This window comes from Helianthus annuus, chromosome 14, assembly GCF_002127325.2.
Source record: "Helianthus annuus cultivar XRQ/B chromosome 14, HanXRQr2.0-SUNRISE, whole genome shotgun sequence".
NCBI classification, from domain to species: Eukaryota; Viridiplantae; Streptophyta; class Magnoliopsida; order Asterales; family Asteraceae; genus Helianthus; species Helianthus annuus.
This window is the reverse complement of record NC_035446.2, coordinates 105,263,615-105,281,269: the sequence shown is the minus strand read 5'-3', so window position 1 is coordinate 105,281,269 and position 17,655 is coordinate 105,263,615. Positions and strand designations below refer to the sequence as shown.

General features: G+C 34.3%; 1 protein-coding gene and 1 pseudogene across 1 annotated transcript; one reads left to right on the top strand and one right to left on the bottom strand.

Moving 5' to 3' along the window:
- Positions 1 to 6,618: 6,618 nt before the first annotated feature.
- Positions 6,619 to 10,150, bottom strand: LOC110907071 (annotated as a pseudogene).
- A 3,182-nt stretch (positions 10,151 to 13,332) lies between these two features.
- LOC110908908 lies at positions 13,333 to 17,512 on the top strand. Its single transcript, XM_022153906.2, has 4 exons — positions 13,333 to 13,730; positions 16,157 to 16,231; positions 16,548 to 16,688; positions 16,905 to 17,512. Exons 1-4 carry the CDS (start codon positions 13,566 to 13,568, stop codon positions 17,211 to 17,213), a joined length of 690 nt encoding a protein of 229 aa, XP_022009598.1. The 5' UTR covers positions 13,333 to 13,565; the 3' UTR covers positions 17,214 to 17,512.
- The last annotated feature ends 143 nt before the right edge of the window (positions 17,513 to 17,655 follow it).

Genomic DNA, 17,655 nt, shown 5'->3' with positions numbered 1-17,655 from the left:
TCACTTGGTAAAGACTCTTGTCTCTTAGGGGGAGGTCTTGCGAGTTGTAGTCATAGATCAAATATACACTACTAGAAAAGAGGGTTTTTTGTCATGAAACATTTGATCACAAAACAGTAGCAATTTCCCTATTGTCACCATTTTGCCACTAAAAAGGCGGTGACAAAAACACCCGTGTCAATTGCCCTAATGTCACCAAATAGTCACCGTTTTTATATTTTGCCACCTTATTTTTGCCACAACAAAATTGATCAAAATTATTTGCCACCGCTTCTTGTTTACTACGGTCCGGCCACCTTGTTTGCGACCGATTTGCCACCATTTTTTGCTACCGATTTGCCACCATTTTCTGCTACCGATTTGCCACCATTTTCAAACGGAATATGTCATTGTACACATAAAAGCTTCCTTGTGGTGTTGGCATCAAATAAAACATCTGTATCAAAACCAGGCAAACAAAACATAAGAAACATGTTGTGTTGTATCATTAACAGGTAGGGGTGCAAACGAGCCAAGCGGCTCGCGAGCTACTCGAGATCGGCTCGAAAAAAAGCTCGAAACGAGTCGAGCCTTATCGAGCCCGAGCAGAGCTTGAGCTTAAAATAAAGCTCGTTTGTTTATCGAGCCCGAGCTCGAGCCTTACATGTGAAGCTCGTTAGGCTTGTCGAGCCTTATCGAGACTTAGTGTAAACGAGCCGAGACGAGCCGAGCTTATTTTAACTTGTTTATAAGCCGACCTCGCACCTAAAAATAAGCTTATTCATAGACACTAATAACAACATAATTCATAACTTAATACAACTATTTCCATTGTTGATGTAATTAGTTGTTAGAAGCTTTGTTTTAAAATGTGCGGTTAATTTTAATACCTGAACCTGATTTCGATGGGGTAAACCGCCACTTCGGTTCCGATTCGAAGAGGATTTGGTTAGGGTTTTGTCTGCAGATGATGATGATGAAGGTTGTTGTGGTGGTGCAGAGGAATATCTATAGTAAAATACATCATCTTCATCATCACTGTATCTTGATCCAATCATTTTGGAACAATTTAGAGCATCAAATTCTCACAAATTGGTACACAAAGATGACTAATTTATGACGAAAACTGAATCAATTAGGGTTCGATGTTGTGTATCTGACCTGAATATAGATTGAATAGTGAAAATCAACAGTTGTTGTGGCATCAAATGAACTCTAAAATGGCCGATTTGATGTTCGAATTCTGTAGAGTTCTTCGATCAGATCAAACATACGGGAGAACAGTTCTTTGAATGGCTAGACCTAGGGGAGCGGGTGAGAAGCAGGGAATAAAATTTTGGGTGGGGAGTTATTTGGTTGGAACCCAAATTATTTAACTTTTCGAGAGCGCGTAGATTCATTAAAAAATAACCTGTCTATTTGAATTTTCATGTTGTCACCGATAACATGGTCACAATTAACAAATACCTTTTTATTTTTCATGTTTTTGCGTATTTTTACCACAAATTGCCACTGAAAATAAAAATGTGGCAAAAATTGCAACCACTTTGCTACCATATCATGATAAATACACTTATTTTCATTTCCGTGGCAAATCGGTGGCTAAATTTGCTACCATTTTTTTTGGTAACAAATTTTGGTCACAATTGCCCAATTTTCTAGTAGTGATATTAAGAAATATATCTAGTAAAACATAGGACTTTATCCCGGCAGATCTACAATTTGACAATCAATATAAGTGTTTAATTAACTAATGAATGCAAGAAACGAATAAATCCGTTATTAGCTAGCAAACAAACATTATTTATCTAAAAAACTTATGTAGAAATCATCAAACTCGAAAAAAACAGTAGAAATCGTCAACCTTGGTCTCTGCTAGAAAGGACCATATATAAATACAAGAAGAGCAGGCCTACGCCCGGCCCTATTGTTAACAGTAGACATCAGAGAGAGGAGTAATGGCATGGCTTTGTAGAAGCATGTGAATGATATACAAAAGTGAAAGAAGTTAATGCCTACGTAACTATAACTATGAAAAATTTAAGTAACATGATAATAAACTCAAGCCAGACCATCCAAGTGGGTGACTTTAAAACCGGTTTCACGACCCTCTCACAGCTAAAACTGGTTTAAAAAACGCCCCTCCTCCACCTCTTATAGAAGCCGTTCAAGGGTGTTTTTCCATAAAAGCGTCGCTTCTCCACCTGAGCCCAAAAACATCCAAAACCGACTATCGTGGATGCTCTTAATGTTAACACATAACCATATTTATCAACTACCTAATCCCATGGCCCTTCCTCTATATATCTTATCATTTATTGTAAAATATTTGGGTTAAGCTATGATTAGAGGTGAATAGGTGATGATGGTTAAGTTTTGTTTATTTTTGTTTAAGACCATAATATAACAAAAGAGTTTTGATTTTTTAGTATCTAAAAATAATTTGGTTCTTGGTAAACATTTTGGGTTTAGTTCCGACAAGCATAAGTTTTTTATTTTGTATCCATATTTTAGGATTACACCCTACAACAATAACTTCATGCCTGGTTTTGGAATTTTGCAAATTGTGAGTTAGTCGAACTGCGAACATTTCTTATAATTACCAAATAAGCTACTTTTTTTAAGAACAGCAGAATGGGAGAGGAGTCTCTCTAAAACCGGATAATTCCGTGACGGAGCTTTGTGGGGACTTAATACATATAAATTTTTCGTAATTTTCGGTAAAATTTACACTACAAAGTGAAAAAACTGGGGGTCGGGGCACTCCCTTGCCCACACTAAGCCCAACTCATGCAAGGCGTAACCCGTCACCCTCAGGGGCGGACCTACCCACATTGGTGGGTGGGCGGCCACACCCCTTGAAAAATAAATTAAGTGCTATTTTTCGTCTAAAATCCCAACCACACCCCTTTTATTTTTTCAACCGCGCCCCTTGAAAATTTTCAACCGTTCTCCTTAGAAAAAAAATATTATGAATTTATGAAAAAAAAATTAAACACTAATTATTATAAATATATAAGTATATAACACAATTTGTATAATTATTCTTTAACCACTTATTCACTTTACTTAACCCAATCTACAATCTAATTTTATTAACTCAACTAACCAACCCAAAGATTTATCCTTTTTTATTGATTGTTTTTGTTGTTTTATGTGGTGATTAGGAGAAAATTTAGATGTATAAGGGTTTGATCTTTTTATGTTTTTTGATTTTTTTTAGTTGTTCTAGACTTGTAGTTAATTATTTTGTTGTTTTATTTTAAGCTTTGTTTGTTTATATGATTACTAATCAACATTTAAAACTATTTAAAACAATGAATGGTTGAAAATTATGGACTATGGTATTGGTTGAACATGATTATTTATTTTGTTTAAGTGTTTAGTGTTTATATAAACTTATGGAACAATTTATATGTGATAAGAACCATGAGTAGAGAAGTTATAGCGTGATTTCTCAAGGGGAAAATGGTTGAACCATTTTTTTCGTCGGATTGTTCTAATTAAAGACCAAACTATGTCTTATATAAGTTTTTTTTTTTTGGTTTTATTTAATGATTAGGGTAAATAGAAGTAGGTAGGGCTTGAACTTTGATTTTTTTTTGTTACTTTACTTACTTGTGATGGTTTTTTATGTTGTTTACTATTTTACTTGAAACTTTGTTTGTTAATGTAATAGGAAGTTAGGAAATAAGATTTGATTGTTTCAAAATTGAAATTGACCCGACCCGACCCGATCTGATCCGAACGGCGAAACTTTGTTTTTGTTTACTTATTTTACATGACCCGACCCGATCTGACCCGCTATGAACCGATTTTTTTTATATAGTAAAGGGACTAAAATTTTTAAATTTTTTCTGCACCCCAGAAAAAAGTTACTGAATCTGCCACTGGTCACCCTTCCATCAACCCAGGTTTGATTCTAGGTGCCGCCATAGGAAGTTTACAATAACTTTTGCCACTTACAAAACTCGAAGCTGTTACTTAATACGAAAACTATCAAAATATTAAACATGAAAATGACATATATCTAGATTTTACATATCTAGTTTTGGCATGTTGTGTTTAATTCGGTTTGTTTTTTGGCCAACTCAATCCCAACCACTAGTTTGGGTTAATCCTGACACCAAAAACCAAAACAGCAAGTTTTTTATTTGAATTGATTATGTTTGGTCGGCTATTTCTAGTTAACAGTAAGCCTATATATCCCTAATAAATAGATTGACCAACAACTCCAATTGATTTTGTAATGGGTCGTATTATCTGGGCACCTTATTCCAATAAATTGACACTCTCAATATACTCTATATAGGTCGAACAGAGCTATACAACCCGTATACTGCATAATAATTCTCAAGGTCATTCAAAGGACAATGTTGTCACATGTGAATCTTATACGGGTAGTATAGAGCTATACACCCGTATCACGTACGAGGTAGTACGATGTCATTCAACAGTGACAGAAAGTGATGGATGTGATATTACGTAAGCGCTATACAACTCGTATAGAGCCATACGAGTTGTATAGAGCCTTGGTGAGTGAATGATTTTGGCATTCTTTCTCCTTTTTAAATGACGAAGAATCCTCATTTCGCTCATTCTTCTTTCTTTCTTTCGACAAAGAATTCAAACACTTGATATTTTGATGCCTTGGTTCGACCCAGTTACGTTTTTGGCGATTCGCCAGGCAACACGAGCACGCTTATTTCGGAAAGCAGTCTGGTATAGTATTTATTAACTTGTTTTGTTTATAAAATACTTACCACTCTATTGTTTTAGGAGGGGTCTGTCATCCTTGATTCTTACGATGAGAGAGTAAATGATGATCACACGGAGGAGATCGTGTCTGGCTTTCGTTCTTATTATAAAGAACTGTTGTTGCCAGACCTGAAAGAGGTAAGCATTTATTTACTTATTTGAAATATGTGTTTGATTTACCATCATCTTTTACCCGTTGGTTTTATTCAGTTTGCTGTGCCAAGCGGAACGTTGTTGCCAGATCTGAATGAAGTAAGCATTTATTTACTTATTTGAATTAGGCGTTAGATTTAATGTCCTTTTTTCCCTGTTTTTTTTTTCAGTTTGTTGTGCCTAGCGGTGAATACGATTACGGGTGTTCGGGTTATGAAGACGGGTATGATGTCTTATACGAACAACAAAACTATGGCAACAACATTTTTGTTAGTGAGAACTCGTGCGAATAACAAGATGTTGGTGAGCCTTCTTACACTCAAGAGTCATTAGTTGATGAGCAACCCACTTACCTGGAAGTTTCGTACAAAACCGATCAGGTATGAATGTTATATATTTTGTTAAAATATTATTATAAATGTTATATATTTTGTTAAAATATTATTGTAAATGTTATATATATTGTTAGATATTATTATAAATGTTATATATATATATATATATTTCAAATATATAAATTAAAATTTATATATTTTGTTAAAATATTATTGTAAATGTTATATAAATTTTTCATTTATGTTGTTTAGGATTTTATGTCCCGCGATGAGTTGGAAGCTTGGGTAAAACAAAGGGGTTTTTGATAACGGTTACATTATTGTTACTAGACGGTCTAAGAAACATAGGACATGGCTCCAACACTGTCGTAGCGACGAGTATAAGAGTAAGGCCATGGTTAGGAAAACCGGCAGCAAAAATTCTCCCTTTTTATGGTAATAGGGTTTCTCGACGAAATGTGTGGCGCTTGGCGGATAGATAAGCTGAACAAGAATCATAACACAAAACATAACCATGGCCCTACTCAACATCTGGTGGGTTATGCGTATGCCATGAGACTCACTCGTAATGAGTTTAGATTGGTGAAAGAGCTGACCGATCAAGACATAGAGTCCCGTAAAATCTGGAAAGCCATAATCTAACAGAACCCTAAAAACAAGTTTGTTTCAAAGGACATACACAACGCTCGTCAAAAGATTAGAGCCCTAAAGTTCAATAAAAAATGTCTCCCGTGCAGAGACTAGAACATTTTTTGTTAACGGTAAACTATGGGGAGAAGCGTTAGAAACTCAAAAGTCAATGAGGGATAAAGGAATCATGAAAGAGCCCGGTTGTAGTTGGGTACGAGTCAAGAACAAGGTGCACACTTTTGTGGCGGGTGATAAGAGCAACGAACACAATGATGATATATACACGTTCTTGAGTAATATGAATGAAAAAATAAGGCAAGCTGGGTACTTGCCGGACACAGACTTTCTTCTTCAAGATCTTGATTGTGAGGAGAAAGAAGACACATTGTGCAATCACAGTGAGAAGCTTGCAGTGTCTTTTGGATTGCTAAATTTGAGCGGTGAGACGTTGCTCACCGTGTTTAAAAATTTTAGGATTTGCAGGTATTGTCATAACGCCATCAAGATCAAGTTTATGGCAAAAATTTCCGGTGTGACTATTGTTGTTAGAGATTCATTAAGGTTTCATCATTTTAGAGACGGCCATTGTTCATGTAAAGATTTTTGGTGATAGTTGTATGCTACAACATTGGACATTACATTGATTGAAAGAATTTTTTTATAATATTCAAGCAATAAAAATATAAAATACTACTATTTTTGATTGAGCACAAAATCATGTCCAAGAAAACGAAATACAATTCGGGTTAAAAACGCTCTTTGATCACTCCAACTGAGCATACCACAAACCTTGAATTTTCACATCTTTGGGAGCTTTAGCCCCCAAATCGGTATCGGAAGGTTGAATGCTCTCAAACACACCGATCACCTAATCGGTTTCAGGCTTGCTCGAGGTCACACTCAACGTGATCTTCCCTGTTGACGATGTAACGTTCTTTACATTCTCCTTGGCAAGCTACTCTTCATCTCCTCGCCCGCCAGCTGGAAGCGCAACCGCATTGTCATAACCGGTGGATCCACCTCGGCCCTTTGGGTCAAGGAAAGAAGAGCCTTCGTAAGATGGCACTAGAAACTCCCCACTAAAGTTCTCGGGTGGACCGGTTGCCACAAGTTCTTTGACTGTAAATAAGAACGGCACACGCTCACCACCAGGAAGCTGAACTGTCACACCCCAACCAATGGCGGAAACATCGGGATGAGACGAAGTGTGAAGATTGCTCGAGACATCATAACGCTAATAATTGTGACAAGTATTTAAATAATCGTTTCATTTCATTTCTAAAGAATCAAGTACAAGGTTTTGAAACAAAATACAACAACATAAATAATAAAATGATACAATACAAATACAATTCTTTCTAAGTGTGTATCTAAGCATCCTACTAGATTCCATGCATCGTCAACATCCACCTGTAACATGTTAAAATAAAGTTCAATGCAAAAGCAAAGGCGAGTATACAAGTTTGATACGTACATAGCAAAAGATAAGTTTGAACAATTCCTCATAGCAAGCATGTGATTCAAGATGAACATTTAAATATGGTATGTGTCTAACATATCAAACCAAGGAAACGCAATATGCTCATGACATAACCGAAGATAAAGAGGCGGGTCGTTAATCCTATAGCGCTACATATGTCACGGTTTGGCTCGTACGAAGTTAATGATAAATTCAACACATAAGATAAATCCAAGTTTAAAGCATCAAGCCATCACGTATACAAGCATGTTATAGGAATGTTCATGTGTTTAAGCAAAATGTTCATGTGTAAGTTTGTTGATAGATAAACATGTTACACCCCAAAAGTGGTAAAAGTAAAAAGGGGAATACGAGTATACTCACAAGGTTTGCATATGTTTTCCGATTATCCAATTGTTGACGAGTAGAGATTTAGAGTCCGAATGTATAAGGGTTAAAGTTCAAGTATGTTTAGAGTCGAGATTCGGTGTTTAAAACAACATAAAAATAAGATATGAGAATAACATGGAAAATAATCATTTAGTACATATGATGCTTGTTCTTGACACTAGGAAACTCGAAGGAGTTTAGATGTTTTCATGGAACAAGGTTCCATTAGAATCGTGACAAGTTATCATAGTCTAGGATGATGTAATCTAGTACCCCGACATATGAACACTAGTTCATCATCAAGGATTCGATTATTCGAATAATATGTTTAGGGTATATAATATATGTCCAATAGTTCAAGCATGAGGTAGAAGATTAAAATCTTCATTTTGGTACCTCTAAATGTCATAGAAATCATGTAGGAGGTAGGAAGATCAAGCTTCCATTTAGGCACCTCTATGTGTTCACCACTACACTTGATATAAAAACAACCAAGGAGAGTCATGAACATACAATAAAGAATAAGAAATATACACACTAACTAAGAGAAATCATCAAATCATGTGAGGATTGTATGTTTGGACAAGAGTTGTTCCATAATCACTCATGTATCAAAGACAAAGTTTGACATGACTTGTGGGTTAAAAACCCTAAACAAAACACCAAGTTTATGAGGTTTAATCCTCTGATTTTTAAGTGTCTCAACCTTGTTTTTAAGCCTAACCAACCACTAAAGTGTTGTAAGCATTAGGACATAGGTTTGAGATGAGATAGACTCAAGTTTGGTAAGAAATAACAGGGATTTCATGAAAACAAAAACAATCAGTGGACTTTGGAGCCTTTTTGCCGGAGTTCCAGGGACTTATTTACTGTGAAAAACCCATGGAAACGTAGATAAGGTCAATACAAAGTAGTAGGAAAAAGAATCGAGTGAATCGGATAAGAATTGAGTGAGTTATGCTCATTTTCGTGAAGGGGTGTCAATCTGCTCGAACCCTTGCTTTCAGCTACGGTTTGGAGGATGTTTTGAGAGTTTTTAGTGTTGCAAAAGTGGTAGGGAGGCTGGTTATAAGTGATATTTATAGGGGGAAGGATTAGGGTTTCAATGGGTTGGGCTTTGTAAGTGTTTAGAATGGGTTACACCTTGAAACTAGCCCACAAAACCCAACTATATGGGGCTGAATTTTGCTGAATTGGGGCTGCCATATTTCTTTATTTTTTTAAAACATTATAATGAGTAATTTTGTTAATTAAGTTGTGTAATAATATGCAACAATGTTTCCCCTAACTTGTAACAAGGTGAAATATGAAATAAAACATGATTTAACTAGGTAAAAAGTGTAATGTACAAGTATGTAACATGTTTGTAAGTGACAAGTATATGTCACATATTAGATGATTAACCGTTGTATAAATAAGCATATTATTAGGGGTTTTTAGGTATCAACAATTTAAGGACAAGCATGGATATGCATCGTGAATAAGTATCGTATAAGTATGAATTACAAATAAGGATTCGATGTACAATGAATTCGAACGTATGAACATGTATGAATATGTAGATGGTGAATTTAAAGAAATACGAATTTTATTTATGATCCAAGTCTCGGATTTTACAACGAAAAGACGACTACAATAATACAAGATTTCCAAAAATAGCATTACAAGGCGAGCTTTCTAATTATGGAAAGTATGAAAAAGCAGGGCGTTACATGAACGGTCACTGCAACATAATCGATACCGTCCTTTTCTTCGAATTTGATGGTTCCGTCGGATGACACTTCTAACAGGCCCTCGATTTCGTCAAGGGTGTATGTCACACGAGTCATTAGTTTGGTCTTTTGGAACTCGGGTGCAGAGTTTTTGCTTATACCCTCGGCTTTGACCGTGAAAGATGTCGGCTCTAAACAAAATTTCTTGGCGTTGTACTTGCCGGGTTTGACCGTGAAGCCTTGACTCCACTTTCAATGGTTGGGCATTGGTTTGTTATACCTGTTCCTTTGACTTCCATGTATGTCTTACTTTGGATTTCATCAAATGTTAGTCTTTTTGGACTTCCTTCAATACTTGCTCCTTGTTTTTATAGAATAATGAAAACCCTGTGAGTTATTGTTTATTAACACCTCCTAAACACTTTACACTCTCAAAAATCATCCCAAATCCTTCAAAATCTCCAAGTGTTGGCAGATTGTATCAAGGTTCAAAACAGTGAGTTTTGAACACTTTTTCTCATCTTTTCTTCTTGTTTTTTTTTTTCTATTCTCCTTGGACAACCTCTAGGGACATTACCCAAAGTTCACCAAGGTGTAACAAGAAGGTATGTCTTCTCAATTGAGGTCCAAAGGCATAATATTTTCTATTTTCAACTAAACTATCACAAACTTGTTGTTTTTCTTGATCAAACTTGTGGAAAATTTTTACCAACCTTGTCCCCAACTAAACTCATGTTGTGGGGCTTATGTTATGATGTATTTCCATAAGTTATGAGGCTCAAATACCTCAAGAACTTACTGCCCTAAAGGTTTCCAAACAACCTACAAAGTGTTGAAACCATCCAAGTCCTACAACCTTCAATGTTGTGAGACTTGTGTTTTGGTAAAGTGTGAACAATGGAGCCTTGGCTTTCCAACTATGATTCCACTACCTCACTTAGTTAGTTAATCCATTTTCTTTAACCTAAGTCATCAAGTAAACTTTCCAGTAATAAAGTGTATAAACTACACCAAGTCTCTGGAATGTACTAGTCTAGTTTGAGTTTCACCTGGTTACTTGATGATTTAGATGATTACTTATCTAAGTAGCTTCCAAGAATCAAAGTAAGCCAACCCCACCTCGTTTCCAACATTTTCCAAGTTGGGTATGTACACGTCCGGGTTATTCTTATTTGGCTACTTAGCAATCTAGTAACTTGTAAATTTACATTCTTATGTTTCATGACCATCTGAATCATCCGTGTGATGATTTGTGTATTGGTGAACCTTAGGGTTAATGAATTCATCCAACCCATGCATGACCATACTTGACTAATCTAACAATGGACTACTGACTAAATGATTATATATATAGGGTGGGAGTTGGCTACAAAGTCCATTTTTCCTACAAAGTGTACAAAGTCATAAAACACCACAATTTCAACCATAAAACACACTCAAAACCCACAAATAATAAAGTGAAGATTACTAAAACGCCATATTTGTGGGTTTTGTGTTGTGTTTTGGATGATAAGGCTTTGATTTTCGAATGACTAACATTAGTGTGTTTTATGTTGATTATCATGTTGTGTTTTATATTCATAGTTCTACGATGGTGTGTTTGAAGTTTTTATGGACTGTTAGGGTTTGGATATTGTGTTTTGGTGGTCTTCACTCTATTATTTGTGGGTTTTGAGTGTGTTTTATGGATGAAATTGTGGTGTTTTATGACTTTGTACACTTTGTAGGAAAAATGCACTTTGTAGCCGAACCCCACCCTATATATATATATATATATATATATATATATATATATATATATATATAATAACCGAACCCTAAACACTAACCGATTCATGGATTGATGTCAAAGGTTATGGTTATAGTATCTTGGATTGAAACTTCTCATGTTTGGACTTCCAATAGGCGAACTTGTGCCTATGAAAAACACTTAATCATGGGGTCCAAATTTGGATGTTTTGTCAATATAATTTTTATGTACTTTCCTACTAAGTAAGCATCTCGCATCTACATTCCGATTCCAAAATCTGTCGAACTCATACGCCTCGTTTATCCTTGTAGGATAACTCGACGGTTTTCTAAAACTCTAAACACAAAAAACTCACATACGTGGAAATTGCTACGCAAACCGTGAGTATACTCGATCCCTTTTTCCTTTTAACACACTTGGTTCAACATGTACACTATATTACAAATCACATACTCACGATCAAAGATGTTCATATAATCACTCTATCCACTAAAACATGATACACGTTATATTCTTGTTTATACATGCTATACTCATTCTTGTGTACTATATGCTCATTAACTTTGCAAGCCTACCTTAACAATTATAGGGCTATAGGATTAACGCACCGCCCGTACTTGTGGTATTGTTAGGTAATCTATTTTACGACCTTGTCGTTTCGGCGACAAGGATACGCACGATTGCGGTATACTTTGGTTTGACTTATAGTTTACACATGCTAGTATGTTATAAACAATGTATGCAAATTGCCATGTTGGATATGAGACAACTTTTATTGATACTTGTGCTATGTAACCAAACTTGTATACTCGCTAACCTTATGTTGGTTTTATTTTAATACATGTTGTAGGAAACGTATGATGACGATTGAAGAAATCTATTTAGGATGGACTTAGAAACACACTTAAATTCTTTATTTGTATTTTGTATGTTGTTTATATTTTAGTTGCAAAATGTTGTACTTTCCCATTTCAAGACAATGTAATCCTTTTAATATGAAAGGATATTTGGTTTATTTAAATATTGTCACATTAGCACGTTATGAAATCTCGAGCAATCTCGTTTTCATCTCACTCCGATGTTTCCGCTATTAGTTGGGGTGTGACAATTATACAGTTTTGTTTGTGGACCAACATACCGATGCCCAGTTTTGTTAATAAATTAACTTGGTAAACCACCATAATTTATTAACATAGGTGATTTACTATGCATAAATGATGATACCCAAATAAATAGAAGCTGTATCCAAGACCATCATCTCCGCGTTTTAAGTCCTAGCACACCAATTTCAACTTTTTGTTATCATCAAATAAACAAAGAGAGTATAAAAGTTGTGACGTCTGATAAGGAGACGAAGGAAAGCCATAGTAGATAGGTGTTGAATGAATCATGATAGACTAATGTAGGTTTGTTCACGAGCCTAACTGAACTGAGCAACGCTCTGCTAGAACTCGGCTTGAGTTCAAACCTAGTGGCTCGACTCAGTTCGAATTTATTACAGTGAGTAGAAAGTTGATTCTCGAACTCGCTTGGTTTATAATAGAGTAACTTTGTTTGCTCATTTTCGCTCACATTCAATTTTCAAATTAAACTTTAAGAAAAAGTAATCAAACTGATTGTGACAGAAATGACTGCAAAGGTAGGATGACCAACGTATGAGAGAAAGAAGTATGTCAAACCAAGGATGACGGTTTGAGATGAAATTGAGATGAAAAAACCATGTTGCCCTCATGTGAGAGGCACATAGTAAGACTTAACCAAAAAAATTTAACTAGGTTAGGTCCAAAGGACCTAACGTATTAAAAACCAGTAACATAAAGGACAAAGTCTGTAATTTTTTTAGTTAAAAAACACCAATTGTAATTTGATGCAAACGTAAAGGATACCGGTTATAATTTACTCAAATTCTTATATAGATATGAATGCTACAAAACACTATAACAGAAACTCATTTTCAGTCTTTAAAGAGTAGCAAATTAAATCACAACAAAATACAGGCAATATACAAGCAGGTGCTAAACGAAAGAATATAATAATAAATAATAATAACAAATAATACGTAAGTGAAAACGACATCAACTTTCTTGAACCTCGAGTAAGAATACACTCCATATGGGTTTGTATTGGTTTTCCCCCAACTTCATTATTAGGTCCCCTATCCCCTACGCTCATCCTCACCTTTTCTCCCCTGGACTTCTTGTGTCATCATCCTCATCCCTCTATCCTATATATAAAGGCTTCTACTATAATAACTCCCTATATAAAACATTGTCACACACCACATGCATCAACCACTGTGTTTTCCTTAAGCCCACATAGAGAGCTTTGCTTTCTTTTGTGTGTGTGTGAGAGAGAGAGAGATATCTATAACAATATATAGAGGGAGTGAGAGAGTGGTGATGAAGCCTGCATGGTTGGAAGGGTTGATAGGGGAGAGCTTCTTTGGGATATGTAGGTTTCATGAGAATAAAAGAAAGAATGAAAAAAACATATTTTGCTTGGATTGTTGTCAAAGCTTCTGCCCTCACTGTCTTCCTACTCATCACTCTCATCCACTTCTTCAGGTATATATATTTTCAATTCAATTCTTCCATGCAAATTTCACTTCTATATTACTATAACAATTCTCTCATGGAATTCAACAAGAAAAAAAGTTATCTGATCTTACAAAATTCGACAAGAAGAAGTTAATTAAAGATTGCACACACATATATTAAAGATTACACACACATATATATAGTGACATATATACTTCAATTTATATATAAATAGAGTTTCTTGAATTTGGTTTATTAAATTCAAACACATATATAATTACATATGTACTTCAATTTATATAAGTGGAGTTTTTTAAATTCGGGATTTTACTGAGTACGTTTGTGTGTTATTTTTTTGGTTTGGTTTATTAAATTCAACAAGAAATTACTAATGATTACACACAAATACATAATTACCTATATATACTTTGATTTATATAAGTGGAGTTTCTTAAATTCGAATGTTTACTGGGTACGTTTGTTTGTTAGTTTCTTGAATTCGGTGACGAAACTCGATCAATATCTATGGAATTGAAGAGTTGCTTGTATTTGAAATATAATTTCCAACCTTGTGTTTTTGGAAATTTATGGGTATTAATCAAGAACGGAAAATAACTGTTTGATATCAATTTAATTTACACACAAACAAGAAATTTGGTTTGGACAAAAGATTGCAGTAAGTTCTCAGTTTTTTTTAGTTAAGTGATTTTGTTGATCAATTCGTTTGAAGCATTAATTTATTTGTAGTATTAATTTGTATTAATCTTATTATGCAGCTATTTCCCAAATTAATTACTAGAAAAAACTTACACGCATCTATTCTGCAAGAGTTTTATATGAGTTCGCATACAAACAATAGACGAATTTAGTCATATGTTAAAACACGAAATTGAACCTTCACCATAGACAAACTATACGAATATCACCAATTATGTATGTATGGACATAGTAAACGACAGTATATCACTATCATAAATTCAATTACAATACTGCAATAAAAATAAATATTTTGTATCACCCCATGTTATAGCTGTATACTGGTTTCCAGTTTTTAAAGAAATGTAAAAAAGCCAGTAATTATACACAATTTAATCTTGATTTTTTTTGGATTATATTGATTAATTTATAAGATTTAAATGTATCATTCATCATGTATAGTATTTAAAACAGAATATATACACTATATAATATATATCATTATTATATGCCATTGCTTTCACCTGCAGAGGTTCTCTCATCTGTTGCTTTCACAGAAAGTAGAAGTTTGACCAAATACTCCACACTGGTCAATTTTGTTTTTTACATATCAAAAGATCATCTTTTCAAACATGTAACTATTTTTTTCTTCTGTTTATTATAATTATTGATATCCAAGTTCTTTCATTCAATTATTACAAAAAAAACGTATATTCAAAAAATTATTAAAATGAAAGATATTGTCAATTTTATAAACTCTAGGATGAATACTTTCGTAATTATAAATTATAATTATTGATATCCAAGTTATTTCATTCAATTATTAAAAAAAAAACATGTATTCAAAAAATTATTAAAATGAAAGATATTGTCAATTTTATAAACTCTAGGATGAATACTTTCATAACATTTATCCTACTATATGAAGTTTATCTTTCTTGTGAGCATTCATGCACAATTATCATTTCTTGATGTGAAAAAATTGGTCTTTATAGTCTTTTGATCTTTTGATTGTTAAAACATAAATTTCAACTTACGTATTATTAATCACGAATGGTCATACTATACTATATACAAGTTTAGTATGATCATGCGATAGATAATGTATGGTCATACTATATGACAAATGATCAAATACAAATACTTTTAACGTACAAAACGTATTTCCTGAAAAAACGCGGGGACATTTTCGTAATTATTTTACTCGTAGAGTAATTATCAAAATTACTCTACAAATGATATTGTAGGGTAATTTTGATTTTGTAGAGTAATTTTGTAAAATGATCTTGTAAGATAATTTTGAATTGTATGTTATTTGGTTCACTTGTAGAGTAATTTTGATAATTACCCTTCAAGATCATTTTACAAAATTACTCTACACGATTAAAACTATCCTACAAGATCATTTGTTGATAATTACTCATACAAGTAAAATAATTATGAAAATGCCTCGCATTTTTTTTTACTCTTTCATGTCTTTCGTACATTTTGTACGTTAACGTATTTATACGCAAACTTAACACCATACTATATACAAGTTTAGTATGATAATGCGATAGGTATTATACAATTTTTCACGGTGATTCATGCATCAATGACTTGTACAATATTGTAGCAAACGGGTCGAATTTGTCACATATTGAGTTGTACATTGAAGAGAAAATTGTAGAAATATAAATATGGAAGGTGCATTAAGAAGTGGTACGGATAAGGGACAAGTAGGTGTGGTTATTTAACGGGGTTGTTTCATGTGATAGGTGAGAAGATATGTTTACCAGGATGTTGTTAGATTAGATGATCTCGAAAAGCTCATTGACTGTTCTTTTGTTCAGGTAACTTTCTTTTGTCTTTTTCCTCAACTTTTAAATAAATATTTAATGTTGTTAACTGTGCACGAATATTGTACTTTCTGCCTACATTTTATATAAAGATTTGCTTCAAAGTTAAAACACAATAGGTGACGGATCCATCCCTGTTTTATGGATTCATACGAATCCACTGAAAGAAGTTTTTGGATCCGTCACTAAACACAAGTACAAAACGATGAATATATTATGTGACATTGTCATCCCTTTGTAATTTATTTTTATAGTTTTAAATTCTAGTTTCTTCATACAAAAGTTGACTAATATAGTTATCATTATGTAGCCTTACACAATAAACAGTGCAAAAGTCATATTCTTGAACCAGAGGGCACAAAGCAGGTCTTGCAAGGGCCCTGCAAATTCATGCTTCACTTGTGACAGAATTCTACAAGAGCCATTTCACTTCTGCTCACTTTCTTGCAAGGTTCCACCCTAACTTGAATAGAGTATTATTACTTATTTACATTATTATTTTTACTACGCGTACGACAGCTGTTGAAATAACTGTTGTAACAACGGGGCCGGTTGACTGGTCGGACCGGAACCAACTCCATTTGTGATTGGTTTGTGGGACCATACCAGCTGGTTTGAACTTTGAGCTTTGCAGTTTTAACTGTTTTTGATTGGTTTGTGGGACCAGGTTGATCACATGGTGTATCAAGGGGAGGATTTGTCTGGCATCTTGTGTAGGTTTGATGTGACTGACTTTGCCTTCTCACAATTGGAAGGACTTAGGATGGACGTTTCGGAGTTCGGTGATGACTACGGCCAGATCACCCCCGACTCCATCCTTGTAGACTTTAAAGACTCGTCGGGATCTGATAATGGGATTATATATAAACCGGATGTCGAGAAAAAGAAGAAGAAGAAAAACAATGACTTCATTCCTAAATTCTTTTCCTTTGGTAGCAGAAGAAAAGGAGCCCCCCAACGGTCACCTCTTTCTTAAAACCATTTGCATGTTTGATTAATTATTATTACTCTTAAGTACTATAATTAGGTCTCTTATTATTAATGTCTCACAATAAGGTAATGTTGTTTATGACTCCCGGTTTACGGATGATGTCACTATGTCGATAGGAATGCGGTACGTAGCAATTCCGTTGCAAACCATAGGTAGATGTCTGGGATTGTAACTCTCTAGAGGCAGGTCTCGACTCAACTCAACTCTACCAGTTTTGCATTGGTGTAATGGAATATGCACATGAAAATATATAAGAATATGTTGCTAAATATTGAGTTCAAGTATCATCATTTCCAGTTATCTATTTTTCTAGAAATTTGTCTTAGGGTGAGTTTGGCTTTTTAATCAATAATAATAATTTTTATATCTTTGAATATCCGTACTAAACTTCATTCCCCACCATTTGCAAATTTGTAGCAACTTTTTA